The 14450-nt window shown below is 55.5% G+C and overlaps 2 protein-coding genes across 2 annotated transcripts in view; both read left to right on the forward strand.

Annotated features, from left to right (window-relative positions):
- Positions 1-215: 215 nt before the first annotated feature.
- Positions 216-14450, forward strand: part of SARS2 (seryl-tRNA synthetase 2, mitochondrial) — a 33744-nt gene continuing 19509 nt past the window's right edge. Inside the window, exons 1-10 of the mRNA XM_050928256.1 lie at positions 216-818; positions 1561-1672; positions 3346-3441; positions 4031-4169; positions 6573-6707; positions 8497-8608; positions 9154-9379; positions 9983-10002; positions 12039-12406; positions 13641-13916. Coding sequence (XP_050784213.1) covers positions 272-818; positions 1561-1672; positions 3346-3441; positions 4031-4169; positions 6573-6707; positions 8497-8608; positions 9154-9379; positions 9983-10002; positions 12039-12406; positions 13641-13916 — 2031 coding nt within the window. The 5' untranslated portion in view covers positions 216-271. The remainder of the gene's footprint in view (positions 819-1560; positions 1673-3345; positions 3442-4030; positions 4170-6572; positions 6708-8496; positions 8609-9153; positions 9380-9982; positions 10003-12038; positions 12407-13640; positions 13917-14450) is intronic.
- Positions 9191-12627, forward strand: MRPS12 (mitochondrial ribosomal protein S12). The gene is given in 4 exon segments (XM_050928657.1): positions 9191-9304; positions 9307-9384; positions 10589-10688; positions 12039-12627. Coding segments are annotated over 4 exon segments (690 nt in total). The 5' UTR covers positions 9191-9205; the 3' UTR covers positions 12452-12627.

The raw sequence follows: 14450 nt of genomic DNA on the forward strand, positions 1-14450 counted from the left end.
GCCAGCCCGGCCCGGGGCTGGGGTGGGGGCCCAGGCTGCCAGCTGGCAAAGCCCCCACAGCGGAAAAGAAGCTGGGATAGGGAAGGGGGTGAAAAACAAGGGGGGGGACCTCAGGACTCCTGGGTTCTCTCCCCAGCTCCAGGAGAGCAGGGGGGTCTAGAGGTTAGAGCGGGGGGGTTCCCACAGAGGCCAATGCCTGGGGGGGGGGGCCAGGTGGAAGAACAGCGTGCGGGGCAGGAGGGGCACTGAGGTGTGTGTACGGGGGGGGGCGATGCCGATTTACACCAGCTGGCGACTAGAACCGGTGTCAGATCCTGCAGCGGGGAACCCGGAGCTGGGGGCGTTTCCCGCAGCCTGTTCCGAGCGCCCCCTGGCTTGCAAGGGGGGGAATGCGGTGCTCGCTCTGCAGCCGTGTAAACGAGACCGGGGCGGCTCCAAGGCGGGGCCGGGATCACATGAGTGGATGCGGCGAGGAGCGGTCACTGGGCCTGAGCGAGCCACCCGCCCTGCGGCCATGGGGCAGGGGGAGAGCCGGGCCCCCCCGGCCCCGCTGGACCTGAACCCGCTCCCGGACGAGCTGCTGGCGCTGATCCTGAGCTGGGTCCCGGGCCGCGCCCTGGTGACCCGCTGCCGGCTGGTGTGTCGCCGCTGGCGGGACCTCATCGACGGGCCCACGGTCTGGCGGCTGCAGGGCGAGAGGCGGCCGGGCTTGGGGGCCACCCTGGCGGCCGCCCGCCTCTGCCCCCCGCCGCGGTGGAGCCGGATCTGCCTCCTGGAGCCCTTCGGGCGCAACCTGCTGCGGAACCCCTGCGGCCAGGGTGGGGGCCGGCCGCGGGGCGTCGGAGAGGGATGGGGGGATTATGGGGGGCGGTGAGAATCCAGGGCCGGAGGGGGGTCACCATAAGATCGGCCACAGTGGGTCAGACCCATGGTCCATCTCTGCCAGTGTCCTGTCTTCCCACAGCGGCTAGTGGCAGGGGCTGGGGGGTGAGAGCATTGGGGGGGGGGCGACCAGGTGGGAGAGCAGGAGGTGAATGGGGAGCACTGAGGAGTGTGTGTGTGGGGAGGGGCACCAGGGAGAGTGTGGGTTGAGGGGGGGGCCAAGGGAGAGGGAACACCAGAGTGGAGGAAGGGGTGATGAGAGGGCACTGGGGCAAAAGGAGGTCTGGCAGGGGTGTCAGGAAAGGGGGGGAGTCTCCCTCCTCCCCAGCAACTTCCCTCAAGAGGGGGCAGGATAGCTCAGTGGTTTGAGCATTGGCCTGCTAAACCCAGGGTTGTGAGTTCAGTCCTTGAGGGGGCCACTTACAGATCTGGGGTAAAATCTCGTGAAGCCTATATAAGAAATCCCTGCAAAATCTAGTGAAGGCAGGGGGCTGGACTCAATGACCTTTCAAGGTCCCTTCCAGCTCTAGGAGATTAGTATATCCCCAATTATTATTATTATTAACCCACTCCTCCCCCTCCCCTGGGAATGGGTGCTCACCCAGGCAGCATCCCACACCCCATAAACCAGCTCCCACCACACCTCATCCCCCTTCTTGATGCATCCTCTTCCCGCAGATCAGTTCTGTCACTGGCTGGTGCAGTATGGGGGCCATGGCTGGCAGGTGGAAGAGAACCGCTGCCCAGTCGAGGGCGCCCCAGCCCAGACCTGCTTCGTCTCATCCTTTGAGTGAGTCGGTCCCCATGGCCTTCCCGTTTGCCCACCACCTTCCTCGTGCGGCAGAAAGCTACCCGTCCTCCAAAAGGCAGACCGGTCCTGATCTGGCATGTGCCCAGATGAATCCAGAGTCACTCTGGATCGACCCAGCATAAATGAGACCCAGAGGTGCCAGGCCTGAGTCTGCCCTGCACCTTGTACCGTATTATACTAAATATATGTAAACACCAGTAAATCCGGAGTGGCTCTGGATTTAGGCCAGGGATACACTACATATTTCTGCCAGCGCAGATTTGTCGGTCAGGCGTTGGGAGGAGAGCTGTGCTAGCCAGTGTGAATTCAGTTATACAGTACAGTGCATTGTTACTCGGAGAGGGTGGTTTTATCTGCCAACAGGGTATCCTGGGATTCTTATATCGGCAAAGGGCTCCTACTGCAGACATGGTCTAAGGGTGTGTCTACACTGGCAAGTTTCTGCGCCACAAGTTATTCCACGGTTATTAAAGCGCTGGAATTAAACTGCTGTTGGGTGTCCACAGTGTGCTCCTTGTGACACTGGAGCGCATCCACATTAGCAGGTCTTGCAAGGGCAAAGACAGCAGTGCATTGTGGTAGCTATCCCACTGTGCAACTGGCCGCAGGGCGCTTTGGGAAGGGTTTGCAATGCCTCATAGGCAGGCACAATGTCGCATGATGCAGGTTTCCCAATCCCATTGTTCCATGGGCATCCTACTACATTGCCAGCTGCTTTTCAACTGACGTGGGCTGGGTGGGTGTGTATGGAGGGGGAGAGAGGCAGTTTGGTTTGGGGGACAGAGAGGGTGCCAGCATGCTGTCTTCTAAGGTCAAACAGTGGCAGGAATCAACCAGTCCTGAGGCAGGGGAAGGAGGAAACCCTGGGATGTCACTTGAGGGATTATGGGACAGCTCTAGAAGCCAATTACAGCGCAATAGCAGTCAAGTGTGTACACTGGCAATAGAGCGCTGGAGCCTGTGCGCAAACAGCTTTACGACTCTCGTCGAGGTGGGTTTTTTGCAGCACTGCAACTGCGGAGTTTCTGCGCACAAAGTGGCTTGGCAGTGTGTACACATCTGCAGTTTTGAGTGCAGAAAGCTGCTTCACTGCGCAGAAACTTGACAGTGTAGACAAGCCCTAAGTAAATCTGGAGTCACTTCTGTGGAGTCGCTCCCGATTTGCTGCGGTATAACCAAGATCAGATGCAGGCCCTGACTCTGTGCTGCCCTTGTGTCATTGTGACACACACAAACACACACACTCTACCCAGCTGTCGGTATCAACCCAAGGTGTCTGGCAGGTAAGAACTGGGAACGGTGTCACTTCAGGTTTATGAGGACTTCTCTGCACTACTGATTTGCCCTGATTCCAGCCCCGGGCGTAGCTGCCCCAGGAAACTCCTATATCAGATGTTATTTGCACTGGGGGAGCTGACCCCATGAGTTCAAGTCATGGCTTATGGTAGCTTTGCCTGTCTACACAGGGAGCTGTACTGCGGGAGTGTCCAGAGGCTTGAAAAGCTGAGCTCTGTTCCTGGCTCTGCTGTGTGACCTTGAGGAAAAACTACTTTCTCTGTCCATGCCTCGGTTGTGCTGAGGATAAAAGTGGCCCTGATCTCAGTTAGGTGCTATTGCAATATCTCATTAGGGTTTCCTTTTCCCCTGTATAGCTGGTGCGCCAAATCGCAGCTCGTAGATCTTCTAAAGGAGGGGTTGTGGGAAGAACTACTGGATACCTACCAACCGGAAATCTACATCTCCGATTGGTAAGTTTCACCGTCTTCTCCCTAGAGGCCTGAATTGTGACCTGCTGAAAGAAATGGATTTGTCTCTTTGCTGCTGATTTCTGATGACTAAAATAAGACCTCTGCAGGTTTGGGGTTGTTTAGGGGTGGTTGTTTTTTTAAGCCTTAAAAATATCAAGCTTGTTGAACCTGGAGGACCCAGAGATGTGGGTTGGGAGCCCTCTTAGCCCTTAATTAAAGCAGTGACAATGGTTGGATTTTTAATAGTGAGTTTCTCCCGCCCAACTGTTGGTCAGTGGCTTGCGTCAAATGCATGTCACAGGTGATGTCTGTTCTTGGATTTGCTGCCTAGGATTGTAGACAGGCTTCCCTGAAGTTTCTGGGCTAGACAAGGCCAGCGGGTGAGGATGTTACAGTGCTTGGAGCTAAGATGCTGGTGCCATCCCCTGATTGATGGGGACCAAAAAGCCGGTGGTGCTGCATGAGTTGGATTCGGCTGTGTGTGTTCCCAGGATTTCTGTTACATTCTACATTCGGGGGACTGTGTCCTGTCTCCCTCTTGCTGCCCCCAGAGGTTCCTTGTTCCCCAACGTCTGTTGCCGTCCCGCAGGTGGGGCGCCCGGCAAGACTGTGGCTGTGAATACTCCATCTGCGTAAAGCTCCTGGCTGCTAACAGAAGTACTGTAATCGCTGAATTCCAGGCCAACCCCGATCCCATACAACAGTGGAACGACCAGCAGTATCACCAGGTGAGCCGGCTCTGTTGCCAGCTCTCTGGGCACATTAAGGGACTGGGAGTTAGGAGCTCTGGGTTCTAGAACCGCCCCAGACACTGGGTTGACTTTGGGCAAGTCACTTCCCCTCCCTGTGCCTCAGTTTCCCTGAGGTTATCCCTGGGGATAACGAGACCAAGTAGAGTGACCAGATGTCCCGATTTTATAGGGACAGTCCCGATATTTAGGGCTTTGTCTAATATAGGTGCCTATTAACCTCCACCCCCGTCCCAATTTTTCATACTCGCTGTCTGGTCACCCTGATACCAAGCTCTACTGTAAAGCACTTGGAGATCTACCATTGAAAAGCAGTAGGGATGAAGTGGGCGTAATTTGTAAAATTATGTATGTTTTAACACGGAGGAGTGGAGGCGCGAGTGGCTCTGGCAGAGAAAGGAATAGAACATGGGTCTCCTGACATCCAGTCCTGTATCCACTAGCCCACCACAGGCAGCAGATGGCTAGGGCTAGTGAGTGCTTAGCCACACCCTCCACCCCCAAATAAAAAACTATTCCTGCCTGCCCCACTCAGCAGGCAAAGCTCTGCATCCAGGTGCACCAGGTCCAGGAAGGAGGCAGGTATGGCCCCACCTGTGCACGGAGACTCGTGTGACATGACACTCTAGAGGGCTCCTCCGAATTCTGCAAGCGGCTGGAGCCGGGCCCAGACCTCTGGGATGGGAGTCACCACCAGTGCTCCCTCTAATTTTTCCCACCCATGTGCGGAATGAATTTTGTTATGTGAATTGTGTTGTTATGTAAATCACTAGTCAGGAAGACTCGATTTAATCATGGTTTTCTACATAAAAGTGCATTCTTGTTGGTAGTTATAACCTTAATACATATTTCTCACAACTCAGAGATAGATGGGACCCAGACTGGGTCTCTCGTACGGCCTGCTGCCATTATAGGTTTTCCCTTCTAGCGAGAGAATGGTATAGTAGATCTCAAATCAATGAAAGCAACACTCAGAAAGACCTCAAGACTTCTGGAATATGCTGCTCAGACAGTTTCGCTTTTGTTTCTACTGCCTGTCCCTCCCTTCTCACATTTATCTCCAGACTTCTCCTTGTCCAGATCTATTCTACCCCCAACAATCTTCTGTTCACTGAACTTTTTGAAACTTTGCACTTTTAGAGAGAGTTAAGGGACTGACTGTGTGTACACCAATGTGCAGAGGGACAATAGGGTTGAGGTTTGTTATTTCTCACCTCTATACATTATTTATTTATGTATTTATTTATTTAAAAACAGTTCTGCTGTTAACAAGCATGTTATTGCTGGAGACACAAATCCACAGTTTGAGAACTGCAAAATTTGAGCATCTCTGAGGGTATCTTCTAGACTGAGCTCTGAGTCCCATTGGGTAGATAGAAAGATTAATCTAAATAATCTGTACAGAAGCTCCTGGAACCCCAGAAAACTGGGTCCCTAATCCATGAACTATTGGAACTTATTTACAAAACTTTTCTTCAACATTACGTGAATATGTCGTCTCATCCGATAGAATTTGAATTTATAATCCCTGTTCCATGATGAGAGAGCTTTGAGCTGTAATGTCTTAATTAAAATGATCTTTAGATATGTGTTTTCCCCTCAAAAAGCATTTTATCAAAAAAACTGATTTTTAATTATTTTTTTTAAATAATTGATTTTTATCCACCCTGGTTATGTGCACCCCTGTGGAGGTGATGTGTGGGAGGGGGCTCAGGGCTGGGGCAGAGGCAGAGGGTTGAGGTGTAGGGGTATGAGGGCTTTGGCTGAGGAGTTGAACTCTGGGGTGGGGCTGGGGATGAGGGGTCAGGGCTGGGAAAGAAGGTTGGGGTGCAGGGGGTGAGGGCTTTGGTTGGGGGTGTGAGCTCTGGGATGGGGCCGGGGATGAGGGGCTTGGGGTGCAGGAGGGTGCTCTGGGCCTATGGCAGGGAGAGAGGGCCCCCCGCAGCTCTCTCTCCCCGCAGCAGCACTTGGGCTGTGGGGAGACAGGCTCCTCTCCCCGCAGCAGCAGCTCTGACACTGGGGCCGCAGGCTAGACGCCCATCCCCCGGCCACGGGAGGCCCAGGCTGGGGCTGGGGCACATCTCTCCCTGGCTGAGACAGGTCCCAGCCAGGTGGGTTCCCTGAGCCCCTGCACAGCGCTAAATAGACTGTGGCGCAGCCAAGCACCTTACAGGAAACATAGGCCACCACTTGGGGGGAATGTGGGGCAGGCCTGCTCTCCAACCCCCCTTTCGCTGCACAGCAGCTATTTCATTTTGCCCAGCCCCTGCCCTGCAAGAATATCTTCACCAGTCTGTGTAGCCCCTACTTCCTCTCTCTGGAGCACACGGATTTGTGACAGGGTCCAGAGATCAATTTGGGTTCCTTTTCCTTCCCTCCCAGGTGTCCTACCGGTTCAGGCAGTACGGCCGTGGAGTGCGGTATGTGCATTTCCTCCACAAAGGGAAGGACACTCATTTCTGGGCAGGACACTACGGCGCACGGATCACCAACTCCACAGTCATGGTGAAGCTCAGCTGAAAGCCGGGAGCGGGTCTCCACGAATGTCTCACATGAGCTGGAATGATGATCTCCATTTGCCTCTGCGAGCTCCTCTCCCATCCTAGAACAAATCAGGGGGATGCGTCTCCTTGAAATTAATACGCCCCTTTGCCTGAGGAGCTTCTTCGGTCCATTCTTTCTAGCCAGCCTCATCCCACACAGGACAAAAGTGCCTGACTTCGGTCAGTATGAACCTGCCCCTGGACGGCAGAAGCAACAAGACTTTAAAGATGGAAACAATTGGGCTGGTGCCTCTATTTGGAAGGCTTTGGGATTGTGTCATCAGAGCATGAAGAGGTTAAAAAAATAGTTGTTTAGGGTGGGGTTTTTTAACCACCACGACCACGTTTCTGTTAGGAAGCTGCAGAGAGGTGGGTTGGGAGCTCGCTGTGTGTTCTGTTAATGGAAGAGTGTTCTGCCAGCTGATGCCTGTGGTGTTGCCTGTCTGATGTGTATCCAGATTCACAGGTGAGCAAAATATACCCTCCTGCCCCCCCATGCTAATTAGATTGCATGGTTCTGGGGAAGGGGGTTAGAACCCAGCTCCTGCATGGTTCGGGTAGTGCAGTGCTCACGAGAATACCGTACAGGGCAGCCCTTAGACAAACGTAAATAGCCGCTTGTTGATTGTCCAGGAGTTTATGAGGAACGTAACATTCAGGTCTGTTCTCAGTGCACTCGGATCGCAGCAAAGCCGGGCCTGGTAGAGACTCAGGCCTTTTGCTGACATAAACCAAGGGTCAGCTTCTGAAGTAACTGACTGGTGTGTAAATCTGGAAAGACTCCAGTGGAGTGACTCCAGGTTCATCCAGGTCTATGTGAGACCAGAACCGGGGCCTAGCAGTGCTTTGGTGCAGTTCCCTCCCCATTTTGGGGGGCGATGTGGGCATAAGGCAAAGTTCACTCTTGTACTAACGCATGATCATGGGGCATGGGCAGAGTGTTATAGGCGGAGCCGCAGAGCCCACTCCCAGCAGGGGTTGATGGGGAGGTTGATGGGCAAGACCTTTCTAGGGGACTGGGGTGTCATTTCTGCCACGTGGCCCAGCAATGGCCTTCAGTGTCTCAGCTGGTCCTGCATGCAGTCATCAGAATGGGTCTTAGCCCTGCTAGTAAAAACAGGCCAGAACTGATTGAGTTAGGAATGAGGCCTGCTGACTCCAATGGACTTTGGCCTGATTTATACCAGAGAGAACAAGAAGGGAACTAAGGTAGCTATTCAGTCCTAGCACTGAGCAACCTCCCAACCCATTCCTTTGGTGCGCAGAGAGCCAAGATGGATGGTGGCCCTTTGGGCCAGGCTGTTATCGTTTAAAATGATCCCACGGGCCTGGGCTGAAATCCCAGTAGGTCAGTTACTGAGAGAGCTAACGGGTTTCCTGTTGGCCTGAATTGTTTTTATTAATAAAAGGGCATGGAAGGTTTGAGCTGGTCCTTCACTGGAAAAGAGGGGCCAGGGAATGTATTAGCTCATCAGTTTCACAGGGCTCTGTCCTGAAATGGAGTCCCTGAAGATGATACAACCAGCTGTTCTGCATTTTTACTGAAGAATTAAAGTGCTTTTCTGAACAGCGTGTGGTGTGGGTGCTTTCACAGCTCAGCTGGCTTGAAGGTGAGACAGGCCCAAGCTGAATGGCCCAGATCTTCTCCTGTCAAGAGAGCAGGAGGCAGCAGACAGGAGTTTGCAGTGGGGTGTGGTGGTAATTAAAGGATGCATGGGGGGGCTGTAGGGGAAGAGCTCTTCCCCTTTTCCCTTCTCCCCGAGTTTGTACTGGGCGGCCTGGCCCAGGAGGGGCAGGCAGCCGTGCCCGAGTTCCCTGAGCAGCAGGTTGCAAGCTGCCGAGAAACCATCCGAGGAGATGCTGCTGCTCAGCGCAGTGAGGTCCAGCTGCTGCCCGGCATGCTCAGAGGGGGGTGGGGAGAAAGCTCAGGATTGTGCAGGTCCGACGGGTGCGTGAGACAGCGTGTGAAGCCTGAGGTGGCTCTGCAGGGATACGTTGTTCCCAGGGAAGCTGGCCGGGGTAACAATAGTCTGAACCATCGCTGGGGGGCGGCTGGGTGAGTGGCGGCTGCCTCGGTGTCGCCCACTGGGGTAATGGTGCCCCTGACAGCCAGTAATGGGGTGTGTGCGCTGGGTGTGGCTGGTGCCCCTAGGCTCCCAAAGCCTTCCCCAGCAGTGAGCGACCCAGCCCCACTGGCCTTTCCCCTCCCTCCTGCTCTGTAGTGGGACAAGCTCTGGCCAGGAGAGGGGAAGAGGACGTGGCCTGAAGCTCACACAAGGGCTCAGCAGCAGAGCTGGGAAGAGAACCCAAGAGTCCTGGCTCCCAGCCCCTGCTCTAACCATTAGACGCCACGACCACCACGCTGCACGGCGGTCAGGCCTGTGACTGGTGCGCGGAATGACCCTAGCGGCCTCCCGTAGGACCGCACCATGACCCCGCCTCCTGTCTCTACCCTGCCAATCAGGAGGAGCAATGCTCCCTGAGCGACAGCGGCGCCCGGCCTACCCGCCCGAGCGAGCCCAGCCGGGACCAATCAAGAACGGTGGCGGCGCCGCTAGAGGGGGCGGAGCTTCCGTGCGACCAACCCAGAGGCGGCGCTGTCGGAACCAATCAGAGAGTAGGAGGCGGCAAGATGGCGGCTGCGGAGTGAGGTCAGTGTGTGGGGGAAGGGGAGGAGAGCGAGGGGCTGCGCCGCCCCTCCCCCACCAGTGCGGGGGGACACAACCCCCTCCCCCCTATCTAGGTCCCGGGGGGGGGCACAAACATTCCAGCCCCGCCTGGTGCCCAGCCCCCTCCATCTCCCCCGCTGCTCCTCGGGCTGGCGGGGGCCCCCCCTTGTCTTCCTGGTGACCCCATAACTGCCGGTCTGTGGGTGTGGGGGACCCCCCCTCCCCAGCTGCTGCTCCGGGGCGTGGGCCAGGGGGACACACCTCCCCTTCTCCTGCCAGCTCACCCCGCCCCCCTGGGGTTGGGGGATACTCCTCCCGCCCCCCCCCGGGATTGGGGGTTACTCCTCCCGCCCCCCCGGTGCCCAGGCCGCTCTCTAGTCTCCTCCCAGCTGCTGTGTGCTCCCATCCGCCTTACCTGGTGTCCCTAGTTCCTTCCTATTCCCCCCCCCCAGCTGCTTCCCTGTGATTGGGAGTGGGGTCCCCCTCCCCACTTAGTGCCCTGCCTTTCGGCCACCCCTCTTCCCCCAGCTGCTACTCTGGACCCCATTTCCTCTCCTCTCCATTTGTGCTCCCCTTCTAGCCGCTTCTCCAGGGACGTGGGTGACCCCGCCTTTTTCACAGTCTGGTGCCTGTCCTGCCCTTCCTCTCCCAACCTCTTTGGGCTTGTAGGGGATTTGTACCCTCCCCAAACCAGCTGATTTGTCCTGCTGAAAAACCGCGCACACACCCCTTCCTTGCCCCCATTACTGTGCCCCCTTTTTCAAAACCATTGTTAGATTCTCAGGCCTGGTGGGCCAGGTGTGTCCCTACACAGGTAGAAAACAGGCTAAGCCTTCCAGGCACATGCACCCCTGTACCATTCAATCTGAATCTGCTCTGGGAAGGTGGGTCTGTGACGGTTTAGTGTTTGGCAAAGGAGCTTTGTAACCTGGATGTGTCATTTTGCCTAGGAACTGGGCAGAGACTTGCCAGATTCATGACGCCTACAGCAACAAACCCCTGTCAGATAGTAACCGTTCTCACCCGCTTTTCTTCTGGGCTAGTGATTTTAAAGTGATAAGCTCTGTAATCAGTTACCAATCCCATAAACCATCTTGTCTCACTTGACTAAGACCTTGCCTATCAATGTGCTAGCTGGAGTTCCTGCCCTCCAGAAATATTAACTTCCTGTTTTCCTTTCTTCCAGGGGACTTGTATTCATGGTCTCTGGGGCTTTAGTGAGCTTTTAATGTGGAGAATGGCATGCAGGGGTTTCCTGAGGTTGCTGTCATCACCTTTGAGATGTAGTACGTATCTTTTTCTATTCATTGCATTGAGTCTGATTCTGGAGTGTTGCTCTGTATTGCTTTGCTGTGCAAAAAGTGCATTTAGCAACTATACTGGCTCCCAGTCTTCATAGTAATATGGGACTGGAGGGGAGCTTGAGAAGTCATCTAGCCTTTCCCCCTGTGCTGAGGCAGGCTGGCAGGCGTAACTATCAATGGACCATCCCTGTCATGTGTTTGGTGGTTTTTAACCACAGGTTAGACAATGGTGGGGCTTTCGCAACCTCCCTTGGTAACCTATTCCAGAACTTAACCATGCTTGGAGTTAGAAAGTTTCTTAATATACGACCAAAATCTCCCTTGAAACAAATCTGGTTCCTTCGTGTCCTCCCCTCAGAGGAAATGGAGAACAATTGCTTAGTCGTTTTGAATATATGGAGATATACCTATCTCATAGAACTGGAAGGGATCCTGAAAGGTTGTTGAGAATCTGCTCCCTGCCTTCACTAGCAGGGATCTGGGGCAAAATCAGTACTTGGTCCTAAGTGGCCCCGTCAAGGGCTGAACTCACAACCCTGGTTTTAACAGGCTACTGCTCAAACCACTGAGCTGGCCCTCCCCCACACCTTTTCTCTAGGCTAAACTTGCCCAGTTCTTTCAGCCTTTCCCCATAGGTCTTCTAAATCAGTGTTTCTCAACCTTTTCGATACCAGGAATGGTCTTGCTGCCTCCTAAACTGTGTGAGCAAGATCTCAGGGACCAGCGCCACTCCACGGACTGGTCGTTGAGAAACTCTGTTCTAAATCTCTTACCGTTTTTGTTGCTCCAGGAACAACCAGCTGGGGGACAGGAAGAAATAGTCCCAGGGTTGCATAATTTGAATAATTGGGCAGGAGTCCATGCCTTTCTCTGAAGCACAGATTGGAGGCAGGGTACCATGGTCCTATCTAGCATGGTAAGAGGTGGGATAATGGATTAGAAAGATGTCTGATGCTATACTAAATTGGGCCCAGCACAGCATAAGACATAATCCCTAGTGGAAAGAGCACTAGAGCAGAACTCGGGAGACCCGGGTTCTATTCCTGGCTCTGTCACTGGCCTGCGGAGTGATCTTGGGCAAGTCACATTCTCTCCAGGTGCCTCAGTTTTCCCATCTGTAAAATGGGGATGATGTTGATGATAACCTCTTTTGTAAAGTGTCTTGAGATTTACTGATGAAAAGTGCTAGGTAAGAGCTAGGCATTATTATAGATGGACCATTGTTCTAGTCTCCTACAGCAATAGCTGGGCCATCAGTACAGAAAGGGATGCCAGCTTGGACTAGTTGGATTGTTCCCAAGTGGTAATTAATGAAACTTCTCTTCCTTATAGGTATCAATCCTTTCCCTCTTGCCTTTGTACCAGGGAGATGGCCTTTAACCCAAGCTCTGGGCCAGCTGGAAACCCGCACCATGGCCACCCTCAACCAGATGCACCGTAAGGGCAAGCCAAAGTTTCCCCCACCCAAACTTGGCCCCACCTTTGGCAACCCCCAGCTCAAGGGAGTGGTCCTCAAGACCATGATTCGCAAGCCCAAGAAGCCCAACTCTGCCAACAGAAAGTGTGCCCGGGTGCGGCTTAGCAACGGCAAGGAGGTGGTCTGCTTCATTCCCGGAGAAGGTCACAACTTGCAGGAGCACAGTATTGTGCTGGTGGAAGGTGGAAGGACACAGGACTTGCCGGGGGTGAAGCTCAAAATAGTGCGTGGGAAATATGACTGCGCCCATGTTCAGAAGAAGACATAAGCACCTCTGCGCTGAGAGGTGTCGTGGGATTGTAAAGTTCCCAGCTTAGTAGGAAAGGAGTTTTAATCACATCTGCATTTGTATCATGGCAGATATCCTCCAGAGACTTTACTACTTGCTCTGTACTGTTGTGAAGTATTTACATGCAGACCATGCTCATTAAATTCTAACTTGTCTCTGAGAGACAAGATGAATTTGTGTTCCAATCAAGGGTGCTGAGTTGTAGTCTCAGTTCCTGGGACATATGAGGGGGTGTCTCTGGCTATGGGGTCTCTTTGGAAGAGTCACTCAGACTTGAGTGGGGGGTGTCTCTTCCTCTGCACCTGGGAGATGGGCCTCTGGAGTGTTGACCAGGCTGTGGTACAGAGGGGGACTCTGCAGGGTACCAGGGGTCTCCAGCGTGACTCCCCTGGAGCACTGGGGAGTCAGTCAGTCTGGATGGTCTTTCTGAAGGAGGTACCTTGGCTGGAGGGGGGTTTCTTGGGTGTTGCTCAGACTGGGGGCACAGGAGGGCTCTGAGGATGGGTCACGTGGGGGAGTCATGGATTGGGAGAGCGGTGGGGGGGTCTCCCTGGAGGAGCTGTCTCTGCCTGGGGGGGCTGGGGGCAGTTGCTCAGACTGGGGACACAGGAGGGCTCTGAGGATGGGTCACGTGGGGGAGTCATGGATTGGGAGAGCGGTGGGGGGGTCTCCCTGGAGGAGCTGTCCCTGCCTGGGGGGGCTGGGGGGTGTTGCTCAGACTGGGGACACAGGAGGGCTCTGAGGATGGGTCACGTGGGGGAGTCATGGATTGGGAGAGCGGTGGGGGGGTCTCCCTGGAGGAGCTGTCCCTGCCTGGGGAGGGCTGGGGGGTGTTGGTCAGACTGGGGACACAGGAGGGCTCGGGGGGGGGTCTCCCCCTGCCCTGTGGCAGTGTCCTTCGGTGGAGGGGGGTGGGGATGTGGGGCTGCTGGGGGGGGTGTCTCTCTTGGGGGGGTGGAGGGATGGCTCCTACTCCTGGTCCTTTACCGCCCCTCCCTCCCGTCCCCATGGCAACCAGCTGGCTCCCGCCTTGGGGCGGGGCCCGCTCGGCCGAGGGGCAGATTCTTTGTTCTGATTGGCCCTTCCGCCTCGTCTTGGGGGCGCGCTGCGATTGGCCGGCTCGCGCGGGAAAGGCAGGAGGGGGCGGGGCGGGCGTGTCACATGACAGGCAGACATGGCGGCGCCCATGGCGCTGGGGCGGGCGCTGCGGCGGGTCCGCGCGTGGCGGGCGCTGCCGGGGCCGGGGCTGGGGCTGCGCGGCGCGGGGAGGCGGCGGAGCAGCGAGGGGGCGGCGGGGCGGAGCCGGCTGTACGAGCACGTGCGGGAAGGGAACAGCGCGCGGCCCCGCCTGGACATGGCGGCGCTGAACGCCCGGCCCGAGCAGGCGGAGCGGGAGCTGGAGACCCGCAAGGGGCCGCTCGGGCCCCGGGACCTGCGCGAGATCGTGAGTCAGGGGAGGGGCCTAGCTGAAAAGGGGTGGGGCTTGTGGGCATGGGAGGGGCTTATCCATAAGGGGCGGGGCTTGTGGACAATCACCCAGCAGAAATGGGTGGAATTTGTGGGGCTTAGGGCTGGGAAAATTAATGCCTTGGCAAGTGGATGTGAGTCATTGGGGAGGGTGTTAGAGGGAGAAGGGTCTTGTGGAGAGGGAATAGGATAGAGCTGATGAGAAGGGTTTATAGGGTGGGCAGGGTCTACAATGAGGTGGGGCTTATGGGGGTGGATGGATGGGGGCTATAGAGGAGTGGGAAGTTTATGGGGATGGGATGGGCTGAAAGGGAGGGGCTTATAGGGAAATATGGGGACTTTAGAGGAGTGGGCGGGGCCTATTGGGAGGGGTTTATGGGGATGGGGGAATCTGCAGGGGATGGGCTTATGAGAGATGAAGTGGGGCTTAAAGAACTGGGGAGGGGCCTTTGGGGAAGGGGTAACAGAGAGTGGGGAGTGTGCAGCTGTTGAAGTGGAGGGTGCTGGTTTC

Source organism: Gopherus flavomarginatus, chromosome 18 (assembly GCF_025201925.1).
Source record: "Gopherus flavomarginatus isolate rGopFla2 chromosome 18, rGopFla2.mat.asm, whole genome shotgun sequence".
Classification (NCBI taxonomy): Eukaryota; Metazoa; Chordata; order Testudines; family Testudinidae; genus Gopherus; species Gopherus flavomarginatus.